This window comes from Pocillopora verrucosa, chromosome 11 (assembly GCF_036669915.1).
Source record: "Pocillopora verrucosa isolate sample1 chromosome 11, ASM3666991v2, whole genome shotgun sequence".
Lineage (NCBI taxonomy): Eukaryota > Metazoa > Cnidaria > Anthozoa > Scleractinia > Pocilloporidae > Pocillopora > Pocillopora verrucosa.
The window spans coordinates 13,536,570-13,551,349 of record NC_089322.1 but is presented as its reverse complement, the minus strand read 5'-3'; the positions used below and the strand labels follow the sequence as shown (position 1 = coordinate 13,551,349).

Here is a 14,780-nt window from a genome sequence, read left to right as displayed (position 1 = left end):
ATGTCTTCAAGACACTCAAACCAAGATGGCGGAGGAAACTAAAGGCAGCGGTTCAAAGGTATTTCAAACGAAAACCCAAGAATCTTTGATCACTTTATATAATTTGGTTCCTCCAGTTGTTTAATTTTTTTAGGCGATCTCGTTCAATTTGTTCCAAATTTTTTATCGAGAAATTAAGTTTTTGATTGAGCAAATGAAATGCTATTAAATATCATGTAATTTAATTAAGATGATAAATTTCACTGATTGATTTATTTTCGCGGTATAATTGAATATACCAATTTCAAATAAGCCTTCAATAGCATTGGAGTGATACGGGGATTTGAGCCGGTGATCTCACGCTCCTGCTCTAACTAACTGCGCCGTGAAGTCACTTCAAGTGCAGTTGTTTGTATGTCAGTTGCAGCTGATTTTTTTGCTGTGAAATCGATGAAATAAGTTTTAGAGTTTGATGAATCATATGTGATGAACTGTTGTGATGAAATGAAATGATTGAATGATCTTTGCTATGAATTACACAAAATTGGAGCCAAGGGGAAAAAAAATTAAGAACCGTCATTTCATCCCTTTCATTACACATACTTGCATGTACCCGATTTTGATCAACCCCCCTTATCAAGAGGTTCAGGGGTTTCAAAATAAGTCAGTGACCGCTGAGGTTCTGCCAGTTACTTGATAACATGTCACTGGTTACTCTGGTCAAAATTATTACCTTTTGGCCTTACTGAACTTTTTCAAAGTCACCGACTTTTGCTGAGTCTGACACCTTCAAAACATTTTGAAACCCTTGGAGGCTCCCTATATTAGTCATTACAATAGTGAATCAGGGTGTATCCCAAAATCTTAGGATCAAATCATGTTGAATTCCAAATCTGTTTTCCATATTTTCATTCTATTCCGAAGCTCAAGGAGGTAGCTCGTAAATTTAATGTCCTACCTGAAAGACAAGCAAAGGTGAATTACATGATTGCCGCACGAGAGAAGGTAGAGGCTGCAAAGGTAAAAGTACCCATCCTCCAGTCTTGAAATTCAGCACCAGTTATTAATTGTACCCTATAGCTGTATTTATTTCTTCATTTTCAACAGTATTTATCATAACCTGCTTTCTCTACCTTTTGTTTTAGCAATAGATCTATTTGTTATTTGTTCTGCTTGCTGTACTTGCTGTGCTTGGTTATGTATTAGTTGATTTAGCTTTGAAATTGTAACTTCATAGCTATTATAATATTTAGCTTAACCCTTAAACTCCCACAAGTGATTAACAAGTAACTTATTCCTTTAAATTCTAAACATTATCCAGCAAACAGGTAATGAGAGTATTCAATCTTATCAGATCTTAGATGCTATCTAGATCTGACACCAAATTCTTGTAACTTATTTACACATTAAGGAAATGTGTAGCAGCTAGAGGGGAAAATTAATAATCAGATCTTGGGAGTTTAAGGGTTAATGTTCATTCTTAATTTTTCCAAATACCTGCAAAGATTAGCCAATGCTATACCTTGGTTGTGTAAATTGTGATATTGGAATCTGTGCTGCAGTAAAGTAGTAGTAGATGTAGTGACAGGTAAAGTCTTTTCTGATTTTAGTAATATTTGTAAATGATTCTGAATTGTAAGTGACTTTAATTCATACACTCAGATATCACCACTGATTCTCATTATGCTTGTAATTTAGGAGGAAAAGTCCAAGAAAGACGATGCAGCGTATTGTGTATGTGGTACAAGTGATACCAGTCGCTTTATGATGTAAGTACTGATCACCATTTGGCTGAACAACATAGAAGGGGATTTAGTGTCTGTAGTAGCATGAAAGTCCGTAATAGCTGGTTATGAGAGAGAAAGAAATTGTTTTGTCTCTAAGCAGATGAAATAATATGTGACCATGCAAACATTAAGTTAGAACATGGCCTTGTAAACTGGAAAAAGATCCAGCTGCAAGCAGGAAATTCTAATGTTAGCACCCATTGAAGAATGGTTTCTTTGTTTTCCTTCATCGTAATGTCTCATTACTAATTTACAAGGAAATGTGTAGCAGCAAGAGTGGAGAATTTATGATCAGATCTTGGGAGTTACAATTAGGGGCATCAGATCATTTTCTGCAATCATATGCTTCTCTAAGTGGTGACACTTAGAGAAATTGTGTGTTGTTAAAGGGGTTAAGGTTCTAAAGAAACTGTGGTGCTGCATTGGTAGGAGAGTATAACAGGGTAATTTAGTACTGGTATCATCAACTGAGTTGATGACATAAATTGGCCACCATAATGAGTTTAAAAGCTGTTGTTTCGAGTGTTAACCATTCATTAGAGCAATTGGAGGAATTGGGGTTGTGTGTGGGTTTATCTGCAGAAAATGGATCTATACTTTTGATGGGAATATGGTGACAAGAGCACAAGAATAAATTGGCGGTTTAAAAGTGCCGATTTGGAAGAGAAATGTTTGTTATAGAGTTTTGCAGCTTTCCAAACTGCCTAGATATAGGGAAAGGTCGCAAACAGTCATGTGCTGCTTAGAGTGGTTAGGGAGATCAAAGTGTCTAGTAACTGGTTTGGATGTGTCTTTGTCATTTCTTTCTACATTGCGAAGGTGTTCTCAGAATCAGTCACCTGTCATCTCCCTGTTTCACCAATGTATAACTTTTTGCAATAAGTGCAAGTTATGCAGTAAATGACATTAGCAGAGATGCTCATAAAGTGATCAGTGATCTTAATAGATCTCTTGGGCCTCTGACATTTTCTCTACATTTTGAAGAATAAAAGGACAAGTTTTGCACCATGAGTGAGTGCATTTGAAAGTCCTAGCCATTGTTTTGAAATGAACTCCTGACCAGAAGGTTGCCTATGTTTTTGTTGCATTTGAATGAAATTAGTGGAGTTTGTGAAAATATAGTACCAGTCTCTGAATTGTTTTGAAGCAATTTAAAGTTTTTAAGAATGATAGATTTAACTGCATGGTTGTGAGGGTGAAATGTAAAAGTGAATGGAATTCAAATTCAAATTGTGTGTTGTTATTTGGTAAGCATGCAAACAACATTAATTTAATTTAATTTTGCCAGAGCTGGTGAGGGTACTGGTACTGGTACTGGTACATAATTATATATTTTGTAACTGTCTCTTGCTCAGATGTTGTGACAGATGTGATGAGTGGTTCCATGGAGACTGCATCGGCATAACAAAGCTGGAGGCCAAAGAAATTAAGCAGTATTACTGCGCACAATGTTTAGGTGAGTCATTATCTTAACTCTTTGACCCCCTAAAAGTGATCAGCATTGAATTTCTCCCAATAGTGCTATCCCTGAATCAAACACGAAGGTCATGAGAATAAAGGAAATGATCAGGAACTCAAGAGGCTCTTCATTGTGAGACTAGTTCTCCTGGCTTATAACTATCATCATGCGTGAAGAACAGTGGAGAGAATTTGTGTACTAATGTGATGGTTTAATTTAGTTTAACCCTTTAACTCTCATAACTGACCAAGACAGAATTTCTCCTTACAGTATCAATATAATATCAACCAGACAAGTGATGAGAATATTTAGAAAAATATCAATTTGGGGATAATTAATTGATCTGATATTAAATTCTCTGAACTAACATTATAAGAATTGTATGGTTAACAGTAAGGAGAATTACAAATTTGATCTGGGAGTTAAACGGTTGAGATGACCTTGTTCATTCAGCCATTATACTGAGGCAAAATGGTGGATATTTTCAATTTAGAAGTAAAAATGCAGTCATTTTAAGGTGCATTTACCCTTTTATTTGTTTCTTGCCTCAGAAAAGGACCCACACTTGTGTATAAAGTACAGGCTCAAAAAACCAAAACCTGAGAAGAGAGACAAAGTTCCTTCAGAGAAGAAAGAAAAGCAGCACAGTTCATCAAAAGATGATGTAAGTGATCTGTTTGAAGGTTCTTTTATTTGTCTGTTTCATTTTTTTCCCATTTGTTTTTATTGTTTTCAAACACACTAAAAAATTGAAACAATTTTGACAAGATCAATGTTTATTTTCCCTGCAGAGTGAGCGTAAGAGATCAAGGAGAACTTGTGGCGAATGTGTTGCATGTGTTAGGACAGAGGATTGTGGACAGTGTGACTTCTGCAAGGTACTGTGTTACTAAACAGAATCTTTTACAAGATGAAGCCTCTCCTTGAGAAAATTTTTATTTGAATTCAGTGAAACATTCTTGCCTTATATTTCCTCCTGGTCTGCTCCAAAGTTTGGGAAAAGAAGAAATTAGTTTTTAAGGAGAACTAAGTGAGTTCCTGTATGACAGAGAGACTAAATGGCTTACTGACTGACTGACTGAATGACTGACTGACTGACTGAATGGGTAATTGTGAAGAAGAGCTCCCCAAAAAACCTGTCGGCCTACTGTCGGTCAACTGTCGGCCAGCAGTTGACCAACAGGTTACCGACACTCTACCAACAGCTAACCAACAGGTTACCGACAGGTTAAGAAAAAAGAAAAATTGTGTCAAAAACGAACAGTTAACGTGACATAACAATCCGTAATGGTGATGTATGAAAGGCTATTCTTGTCAATGTATTACACATGTTGGGTGTTGTATCAAGCAAAAACCAAGAGAAAACATTAAGGTTTGTATTAACGTTTTACCAACAAGCTACCGACAGGTTACCGAGACATTACCAACAGTCGGCCAACTGTCGGCCCACTGTCAGCCGACAGGTAGCCTATATTTCAGGCAAAACCTGTCAGCTGTCTGTTTGCCAACTGTCGGCCGACAAACGGCCAACAGTCGACCAACTGTCAGCTGACAGACAACCAACTGTCAGCTGACAGACAACCAACTGTCGGCCGACAGACGACCAACTGTCGGCTGACTGTCGGCCGACAGTTGACTGACAGTTGGCCGACAGGTTTTTTGGGGAGCTCTTCTTCACAATTACCGACTGAATGACTGACTGACTGACTGAATAAATGACTAAATGGCAGACTGGCTGACTGACTGACTGAGTGACTGATTGACTGGCTGACTGACCAACTGACTGGCTGACTGACCAACTGACTGGCTGACTAACTGACTGTCTGAATGCCTGACTGCCTGCCTGATGGACTAGCTGACCAGCTAACTGACTGACTGGCTAACTTACAAAGTGAAAGGAGAATTCTATTAACTAACCACTAGTCTAACAGCTACATGGCTATGTTATTGTCAGGTTGCCTCAAAAAGTGAAAAACTGGTTTTGTAAGCTTTCATCTGTTCTTTTTAGGATATGAAGAAGTTTGGTGGCCCCAACAAGATGAGACAGAAATGTCGCTTACGACAATGCCTTCTGAAATCAAGGGTAAGCTAGGCTATTCATTTTCATACACTTGTTGCCAATTGTAGCATGTAGCTCCATTTTCTGCATATAAACACACACAAAACCCACAATTGCTCTGAGGAAGGGCTAACACTCAAAATGTCAGCTTTGAAACTCTTTACGGTGGCCAGTTTACATTATCAACTCGATTGATGATACCTAATTACCCTGTTATCCTCTCCCATCAATACAACACCGCAGTTTCTTTAGAGAATTAACCCCTTTATTCAAACAAACTGGTAGGTTTGTGTCTTTGTAGTTGTATAAATAATGTTACTTTAACCCTTAAACTCCCATGAGTGACCAAAACAGAATTGCTCCTCACAATATCAATACAATATCAACCAGATAAGTGATGAGAATAAAGAAAAATATCAATTTGGGGATAATTAGTTGATTCAATACTACATTCTTTGTACTAACATTATAAGAATTGTATGGTTGACAGAAAGTAACTTGTTTTATATCAGGTTCTTCTACGAGGTGGCACAGCTTACAGGGACATGTTGAAAGATGAGGAGAGTAGAAGAGAAGATGGCGATATTGATATTGAGGTACACAACAAACTTTCTATAAGAGTTGTTAGTTGTCCTTTATTTGAAGCCTTTGATTGTGTAACATACTACAAAAAAGGTTATTCATTTCAATCTCCTTAAATCTGTTGCTAGTCTAGCACTTATGAACCCCTGATTTTTACCAGAAACTGTGACACTTAAAGCATTCAGTTGCTAAGTAATTAGAAATAAATATTTATATAATAAGCTCAGTTATGCATGCATTCTGATTGGTTCTCACCTATGATCTATTGAAGGACAGACATACAGATGACATCATCATTAAAACTTTTTTTAATTCTTTATTATATAAAACAAATAGATTCCAAGTTGCCATGCTTCTGTTCAGTAATAGATCACAGAGGACGTCAAAATGTGGTAGTAAGAACATCAGTGACACACTCGGCTGCGCCTTGTGTGCCACTTTTTTGTTCTTACCACATTTTGATGTCATCTGTGATCTATTACTGAACAGAGGCATGGCAACTTGGAATCTATTTGTTAAATAAATATATATTTATGCCTTCATAGGCTGGGTCATTCAAAACCTCAGTTGATACTAAACCCATGTTAGCATGCAAACAAGAATTTAATGTACCCCTGATGATCAATTGGCTGAACCCTTTACACCCGACCATCATTATGCATATTCTCAACACTGCTCTCTCTACATTCCTTAAGGTATTGACAAGGAGAATTTGTTCAACAATCAAAGAGCTTCTTTAGTTGGTGATCATTTCCTTTATTCTACTGACCTTTATGCTTGATTCAGGGGCAATATAATGGGGAGAGATTAGATGCTTTGTCTCTTCAAGGGTTTAAGTCAATTCTGTGCAGAAAACTTTGTGAAGTTATCACACACTAACATTTCTTTTATTCTTGGTAACAGAGTATTGTTCCACTGAGAAAACAACGGAAAGCAGTGAAGATGAAACATGCCAAGTCTTCAGAGAGTAGGAAGGTTTGTCAGTTCTGATAGTATTCTGAGTATCGCAGCCAACCAAAAGACAAAAAGATTGCTGCAATAGAAATAGTTTTATCTTTGTCAAGATAGAAAAAGAGCCTGCTAAATGGCAAAACTCTGATGCCTCTTGTCACACCACTAGGATTAAGCTTCTAATGTCTTTTAAAACAGGAGAAGCTCAGGCAAACCAGTGAGAGGGCACGCAAAAGAAAAAGGATCATGTCAAATGAAGAAAAGAGTAGACTTTCCACTGAATATTGTGAAGAAAGAGAAAGGGAGGAAGTACGGCAGTGTTATGGTCTGGGTTGCACCAATGCGGCTCGTTCTGGCTCAAAGTATTGTAGCGATGAGTGTGGCATTCAGCTTGCTGTCAGGTAAAAATGCAGACAAATCTTGTAGACCTGAATTGTAATAGATTGCAGGTAAATTCCAATTTAGATTAAATTCATCAAAATTATGGTAACTCGTGATGGTAGACAGTAGAGAAAAAGTTTTCATTTGAATGGTCACGCACTTCAGGTGCATTACAGAACTTGTAATTTTTGATGAAAAAAAAGGAAATAGTCATGCAGATGTATGCACCATACCAGTGTAAGGTAGTGGAGCCTACCTAGGATCTGGGTATGCTTCATTTCTGCAATTATTGCTTAGCCCTTTAACTCCCATGAGTGACTGAGAGAGAATTTCTCCTTACAATATCAACCAGACAAGTGATGAGAATAAAGAAAACTATCAATTTGGGGATGATTAGTTGATCCAATACTAAATTCTCTGAACTAACATTATAAGAATTGTAAGCTTGACAGTAAGGAGAATTACAAAGTAAGTCTGGGAGTTAAAGGGTGAAATTGAAGCTCACTTGCAAGGATCATTTCTTTCGTTAAAAATTATAGATGAAGGCAAAACATAGAGTAGTCTTAATATTAATTAAATTATATCAATATTCTATATTCCAAAAGTTCTAAACATTTTCTCCCTTTAGACGCATTCAAGAGATTTTACCCCAGAAAATGGCTAAATGGCAAAAATCTACAAGTGTCGCTGATATCAAAGCTGAGGAGTATCTGCAAAAACTGGCGAAAAAGAAAGAGGTACAGTCTATGTTTTCATGAAAAAATGAGATGTTTTTACCAATTTCTACCCTTCTTGGCTTTGACAGAAGCATTCTGTTCCTTTTCAGGAAGCTCAGGAGAAGTTGATGGAACTTGACAGACTGAGTAATGAACTTGATGCTTTTATAGAGAAGACAAAACATGCTACAATAGAAGAATCAGAGGTACAAATATTTTAAGTGGGTGGATTAATGCCAGTCGCTAAAATCCTGAAATGTTGTCAATGTTGTATTCCAGATGTAGAGAGTGATAGAGTTTCATGATTTTAAAAGAGTGTGATTTGTGATTCATCTGTCAAGACACTTAGGAAATGGAGCAGATTTCCAAGCAATGGTCTGCAAAATATCAAATCCTTTTAATTATTTGACCTCTAAGAGTGACTGGCAATCAAGAATAAGGGAAATGATCACCAATTCAAGAAGCTCTTTATTGGTTAATGAATTCTCCTTTTCAGTTTAATGGAAATGTATAGAGAACAGTATGGAGAATATGAGTTCTGATGTTAGAGTGTAAATGTTTAATGTTCAAAGAGCTTAAAACTAACCAAGATAATGAAACACAATTGAAGGTATTCTCAAAATATGTAGTTCTTACCAAAAACTACTTTGTACAACATTATGTTCAAGTAAATTATCATGGTCTGTTCTTTGTCAGGCACAAGACACTGAAGTAGAAGGTGAAACAGATCTTCAAGTCCATTGCATCACCTGTGGACTACCATTAGCTCCTAAAGTTGCCCTCAGACATATGGAGAAGTGTTACATGAAGGTTCATACAGACTTTTGCATTCAGTCCCAGCTTTACAACTGTAATATAATTAATACCCATAGCTTTACTTTGCCTATGAGCACCTTTCCTTCCCACCCTGTCTTCTTTCCCCTCTGCATCATGCCTCTAAACAAGATAATTTGGTTTTATCAACCACAAGGATAATGTAAATTGGCCACTGAATCAATCATCAGCCCTTTGCTATTCACTCTCATGAAAGACTAACACTCAAAACATCAGCTTGAGAAACTCTTTGTGGTAGCCAATTTTACTAATTCATCTGATAAAACCAAAGTTTCTTGTAATACCTCCTACCAATGCAGCACCATACTTTCCCTAAAATTTTTCCTCTTTATTCATGTTCGTGAACAGTTTAGAACTTGAGAGTTCAACATGATTGAGTAAATGGCCATAACATGACATGATAACTTAAGGTACTTGGTTTCTGCTCTCTTACAGAATGAAAGCTTAACAACATTTGGTTCCATTTACAAAAGTGCGGGGTATGTGTTTTGGTTGTTGTAACTGCTCTCAGAGGATTTTTACCATTTAGAGATAATGGATTTTGTGTTGTTTTTTAACTTTACTTGTTCTGAACCTTTGCTTAGGACTGAAATTTTACACTTCAATTTTTCAGGAACTTGTTCTGTGATTATTACAACCATCAGCAAAAGATTTACTGCAAAAGACTCCGAGTTCTGTGCCCTGAACATACAAAGGAACCAAAGGTATCATCATGCTTTTGAGACATATTAAGTAGTTTTCACTTGTTTGCATATCATAACTCTGTAAAAATCTTAAAAGCCCTGCTCAATATGTATGTGAACTAACTGCTCACTTCTTAAAGAATATTTGAGACCTATAAATGTTTTTATTTCAAACTTTTTGGTTCATGGAGGATAAATGCGAAAAATTGGACAAAACTCTCAGAACAGGTTTTCATTTAGAGCAACAACCTCCATGACATCTTTATCAACAGATTCCACTTTATTTTTTTAAGATCTCTGCTACTGATGTTTGTGGCTGTCCTTTAGTCACTAATGTCTTTGAAGAAACAGGAGATTTCTGTCGGGCTTCAAAGAGGAGATGTATGAAACATTATTGCTGGGAGAAGTTACGCAGAGCAGAGATTGATTTACAACGAATACAGCAGGTTTGTCTTTTCCTACTTTTCATACCTGAAAGAAATTTAACTTGTCTGTAAGTTCTCACATTATTGAAATAACTTTAGTCTTCTTATCTGACCTATTTTTTGTTTCATTTCAGTGGCTAAAACTTGAAGAGGCATTTGAACAAGAACGGTCCCTCAGATATGCTGCGGCACAAAGAGGAGGAGTACTGGGTCTACTGCTGCATGAGACAACATGCCATGAATAAAAGAACCTCCTGCAACATTTTAAAGACTTTGTTATAAATAAATTATTTTCTTTACAATTTTGTCAAAATTTGCCTTTATTTTCAAGATAATCATACCTGATGCAGAACAATTATAGTTTCTACGAGTGGAAAGGGGCCATTGTAAGTAAGCTGGTAAGGGTGTTAAGTTACACATTCACTTGTGGAATCCAACTGTGAGCTAGTCAAATCCGATTATCACACATTGATCTTTAAGTTACAAGGAAGTTTCCATTTGCAAAGGAAGGTTACAAGTTCAGTCTCAGATACTCACTGAAGGACAGAGGCTGATTACTACAAAACCTAAAAAATCACCTGTTAAATTTACTCTGCAAGATATCTTCCCTTATTCCTAATGGTCAGTGTACTGGACTATGGGTTGAGAGGCCTGGGTTCAAGACCTGGCTGGGACATTGTGTTACGTTCTTGAGCAAAACACGTTTCTCTCACAGTGCCTGTCCCCACCCAGGAGTGTAGATGGGTACTGGTGAATTGTCAGGGAAGCCTGATGAAATGTTGGAAGGGTAACCTTGCAATGGACTAGTGTCCCATCCAGTAATAATACTCCATAATAATAATAATGCTAATAATGCTGGAAGGGTAACTTTGCAATGGACTAGTGTCCCATCCAGTAATAATACTCCAGGAGTATAAATGGGTATGGGTGAATTTTCAGGGAAGCCTGATGAAATGCTGGGAGGGTTACCTTGCAATGGACTTGTGTCCCATCAAGTAATAATACTCCATAATAATAATAATGCTATTAATGCTGGAAGGGTAACTTTGCAATGGACTAGTGTCCCATCCAGTAAAATACTCCAGGAGTATAAATGGGTATTGGTGAATTGTCAGGGAAGCCTGATGAAATGCTGGGAGGGTAACCTTGCAATGGACTTGTGTACCATCCAGTAATAATACTCCAGGAGTATAAATGGGTACGGGTGAATTTTCAGGGAAGCCTGATGTAATGCTAGAAGGGTAACCTTGTGAAGGACTAGTGTCCTATCCAGTAATAATACTCCAGGAATATATATGGGTATGGGTGAATTTTCAAAACTGGAATAAGCTCTGGCTGGGTGGACCAATAGGCTCAAGTGCAAACTTTACTTTGTCTTCAACTCAAAGATAACCATGTAATAATTAAGAAAATGAGGGGACATTGTATTTAATCAATCTAATCCTTGGTTTGTTTTTGCACTAACATTTAAAATATAAACCGTTTTATTGTCTTGAAATATTCTGCATCAACAAAGTCTTTCATTTCCTTCCTTGTCACCCAGATGTGATCAAAGTATCCTTCATGTAGTCTGACACAACCTGTTACATAGTTCACTTTGTAGAAAAATACCTAGGAAACAAAAAGAAGATTTTGAGGACAGACACACTTGGCAAGTTAAGACAACAAGTTCTGAAAAGTGTTTGGGTGCATCTCAGTAATATTTTTGGGTCTGAGATAAAGAAAGCTCTGTCAAGTCTGAGGTAGGTTTTGATTTTGAGTGCATCTCAGTATATTTTGAGTGCATCTCAGTTTGGGCCTGAGATAAAGAAAACTCTGTCAAGTCTGAGGTAAGTTTTGATTTTGTTTCAGTAAGAGGAAAAGAGCTGATTTCATTCTTTTGAAGACGTAACATCTCCCTATTCCCAAAAGCATCATTAAAGTGAACCTCAATAAACAAGGTACCATACCCTTGTCTTCAGCCTGGCACTCCTCCAGCTTTAACAATGTTATCTTTTGAACATTATTGACCTCACCTTGTCATTTTTGTTTTTGTACTTTTTCATCACAGCAGTTGGTGCATTGCTAAGAAAATGAACTTTTAGATCAGTGCCACAAGTGTCACTTAAACTTTTTGATGCTACCTGAAATAAGTAAAAAATGCAATTTTATTTACAGTTATTGTTAATATTTATAAGAGTTGGACAAAACCCTATTGCCCACAATGCCATCACCTGTGTTGTGAATGATGACAACACATACTTTGTTTGCAGATGAACCCAAGATGAAACCGTCCCAATAAAAGCAACTACACTGTGCATGTAACTTTTTTTGTTAAGTAGACTATGTTTAGTTTATTTTGCTATGAATGTTGTTCAGCCATTCAAAACATAGGGAAAAGGCTGTGCACATGACCATTACAACATGATAACCACTGTCTTTTAGAGTTGTTAATTCCAGTTTTACTAAATTGAAACCCCTTTACTCCCAAAAGTGATTAAGATGCAACTTCTTCCTCTAATATTCATACATTATCCAGCAAAATGGTCATGAGAGTCCTCAAACTTATCAGGTAGAAGTTATCATCTTGATCTAGCACTAAATTTCCCTACTAATTTATGAGGAAATGTGTAGCTGCTAATGGGGAGAATCAACAACCAGATCAAGGGAGTTGAAGGTTAAAAGGGAAGATGTCAACAAACCTGTTGAAGAGTGTCATTGGTGTTTGTCACTTCACCAAATGGCAGCTCCCATGTCACTGAATCCTTTTGGCGTCTTACTAACAAAATTAAGTTGTCTTGCAGTTTGCGATGCAATGATTTAAGGTCAGTTATTTTGTCTGCTTCTGTCTCTCGGCTCCCTGGCTGATAAAGTCTTAATTCCTCTTCTTGCTCCTCTTCAAATTGCTGTTGATTTATCATGACTAAATTAAATTTCATCATATGTGCAATCCACCTATTTACTTTTCTAATTGTGGGCTACAAGAAATCCTTAACTTATAGACATTTTTTTCAGGATTTCCAAAAAAGAGGAAATTCCTATTCCCAGTTGTTACTAAAGCATTTCATAATAACACAGAACTGAAATATTGATGTTTCCTTGATTTTTCTTGAAAACAAAGCCTACATCGGGGTTTACATATTAAGGGATTTACCTTAGCCATAGACAAAACTAAAGAAAAAATGTAGACAATTGAAACTGTCTGAAAAGCTTCAAAACTAAATAAAAAATTGTTGCTGCCTAATAACCAACTTTTCTAGTTCACTTGCCCTCTGGATAAAGCTCCAAACAAGCCACAATATAATCCATATCCCAAGGGGCAGTTTGGTTCCAGAGAGTATCAAGGGTAACAAAAGACATTTTCTATGGTAACTTCAATGTTTGAACCTCTCAGAGAGATGATGTGAAGTAAATTATGTGCTATCTTTATGTGTAATATGACTTCTTGGCTAAAATAGTATATCAAGTGGCATGTACCAGACGCACATAACTGTAGTAAAATAGGCTCCTTTTATCAAGAACAGTCACAATGCAAGATGCAGGCAATAGTGCTAGTCAACATTGTGCATGAACACATTATAAACTAATTCTTTTCTGCTCATGATATCTTACAGGGAGGCAGTAATCTCCAAGATATTTTCACTTTGTTTGAAGCCAAACTCAAATCTCATCGGCATGTACAAAAATCCGAAACAGCAAAATGAAATGACCAAACAAAACAAATAAAACAAGCAAAACAACCAAAACCAAGGAACCAAAACAAAATGACCGCTATGACCAAAACAAAACCACTAAAATGATTTAGATGAGTGGAGGATAAAATGTCACAGAAAATGTAGAATTCACTTCAGATATTCTCTTGCATTTGAGGCTTTGAAATAAATTAAGGCTGTCTCTCCAAACCTTTTTTTCCACCACATCAGCAGTTGAAACTATAATTTGACACATATATGATTGTAGTTTCTTGGACAGAATGCCAGCCATATTGAATACTAAAGTGTATACAAAAAGGAGAGGAGGAAACAGATAGCTGTATTCATTGACATGATTTTTTTATTTATTTATTTGATTATGAAGGTTCCCTCAACACCACACGCCAAGCCAATCGCAATCAAGATGTAACACCTGACACCTCTGGGCATTCATTTTATCATTATTGACTTTTTTTTTTTTGCATATTTTTTAGTTATTTCAGATGTTTCATTTTTGCCTATGACGTTCATTTTGTTTCAATAGTTTTGTTTTGGTTGTTTCAGTGGTTTCGCTTGTTTCATTTTGTTTTGCTCATTACCATCATTTTGCTTTGCTTGTTTTGCTCCTTTTGCTTATTTCACTTGTTTCATTTTGGTCATTTCATTTTAATGTTTCAGGTTTTAGTACATGCCAATCTTAACAATCATAACAACCTTTCTTTTCGACTCCATCATTCCTATTGCCATACTTTCATCATCGTCATCATCCTTCAAGTTTTTCTTCCGTTCTTGAATTCCTTCCCACTCAACTTCATCCTCTGACAGTGCACTGTGCTCAAGTTCCAGTTGATCTTGAAGTTCCTCATACCGTTTTTCCAGTTCTGATTTCTCTTTTGTGATCTGTGGCAAACGTTGAACACAAACTGCACTGAAGATCCTTGAAATCCTTGGTTTTGGTTGAACTGAGCAGAAGTTCTTTCTATTTATAAAATCTAAGAGAGAAATCTCCTCTGTAAAATCCAATATTTAAATTCATTATCTTATCAATGTATTCGCAGGACAAAATCCCCCAGAGTAGTCTACCAGTTTTCAAGAAAACTGCCAAACTACTATCCCTCTGTGCTCTTACTTGTTATTTTCACGCTATCCCTGACCGATAAAGGGTAGCTTCTTAAAGAAAAACGCCCGAAACCTGGTCTCAAAAAGTATGCTCCCGGAGCCGCCATTTTGAATCATGCTTAGCAACCACTCAT

The 14,780-nt window shown here is 36.6% G+C and overlaps 2 protein-coding genes across 3 annotated transcripts; one reads left to right on the top strand and one right to left on the bottom strand.

Moving 5' to 3' along the window:
* The first annotated feature begins 16 nt into the window (after window positions 1-16).
* Window positions 17-10,226, top strand: LOC131794564 (CXXC-type zinc finger protein 1-like). Its single transcript, XM_059112085.2, has 17 exons — window positions 17-58; window positions 904-999; window positions 1,678-1,748; window positions 3,122-3,222; window positions 3,777-3,889; window positions 4,017-4,103; window positions 5,234-5,308; window positions 5,797-5,880; window positions 6,770-6,841; window positions 7,016-7,218; window positions 7,827-7,935; window positions 8,025-8,120; window positions 8,611-8,724; window positions 9,184-9,227; window positions 9,362-9,452; window positions 9,725-9,877; window positions 9,991-10,226. The coding sequence occupies exons 1-17, from the start codon at window positions 26-28 to the stop codon at window positions 10,099-10,101; spliced, it is 1,653 nt and encodes a 550-aa protein (XP_058968068.2). The 5' UTR covers window positions 17-25; the 3' UTR covers window positions 10,102-10,226.
* On the bottom strand, window positions 9,766-14,759 carry LOC131794566 (large ribosomal subunit protein mL46). 2 transcript variants are annotated; one of them, XM_059112087.2, is made up of 6 exons: window positions 14,657-14,759; window positions 14,242-14,519; window positions 12,538-12,741; window positions 11,872-11,979; window positions 11,322-11,467; window positions 9,766-9,902 (listed from the first exon to the last, which is right to left on the bottom strand). In XM_059112087.2, exons 1-5 carry the CDS (start codon window positions 14,751-14,753, stop codon window positions 11,324-11,326), a joined length of 831 nt encoding a protein of 276 aa, XP_058968070.2. In that variant the 5' UTR covers window positions 14,754-14,759; the 3' UTR covers window positions 9,766-9,902; window positions 11,322-11,323. The 2 variants fall into 2 exon arrangements, with proteins under 2 accessions (XP_058968070.2, XP_058968069.2); XM_059112086.2 differs by lacking the exon at window positions 9,766-9,902 and having other exon boundaries at window positions 10,359-11,467.
* Between the last annotated feature and the right edge of the window lie 21 nt (window positions 14,760-14,780).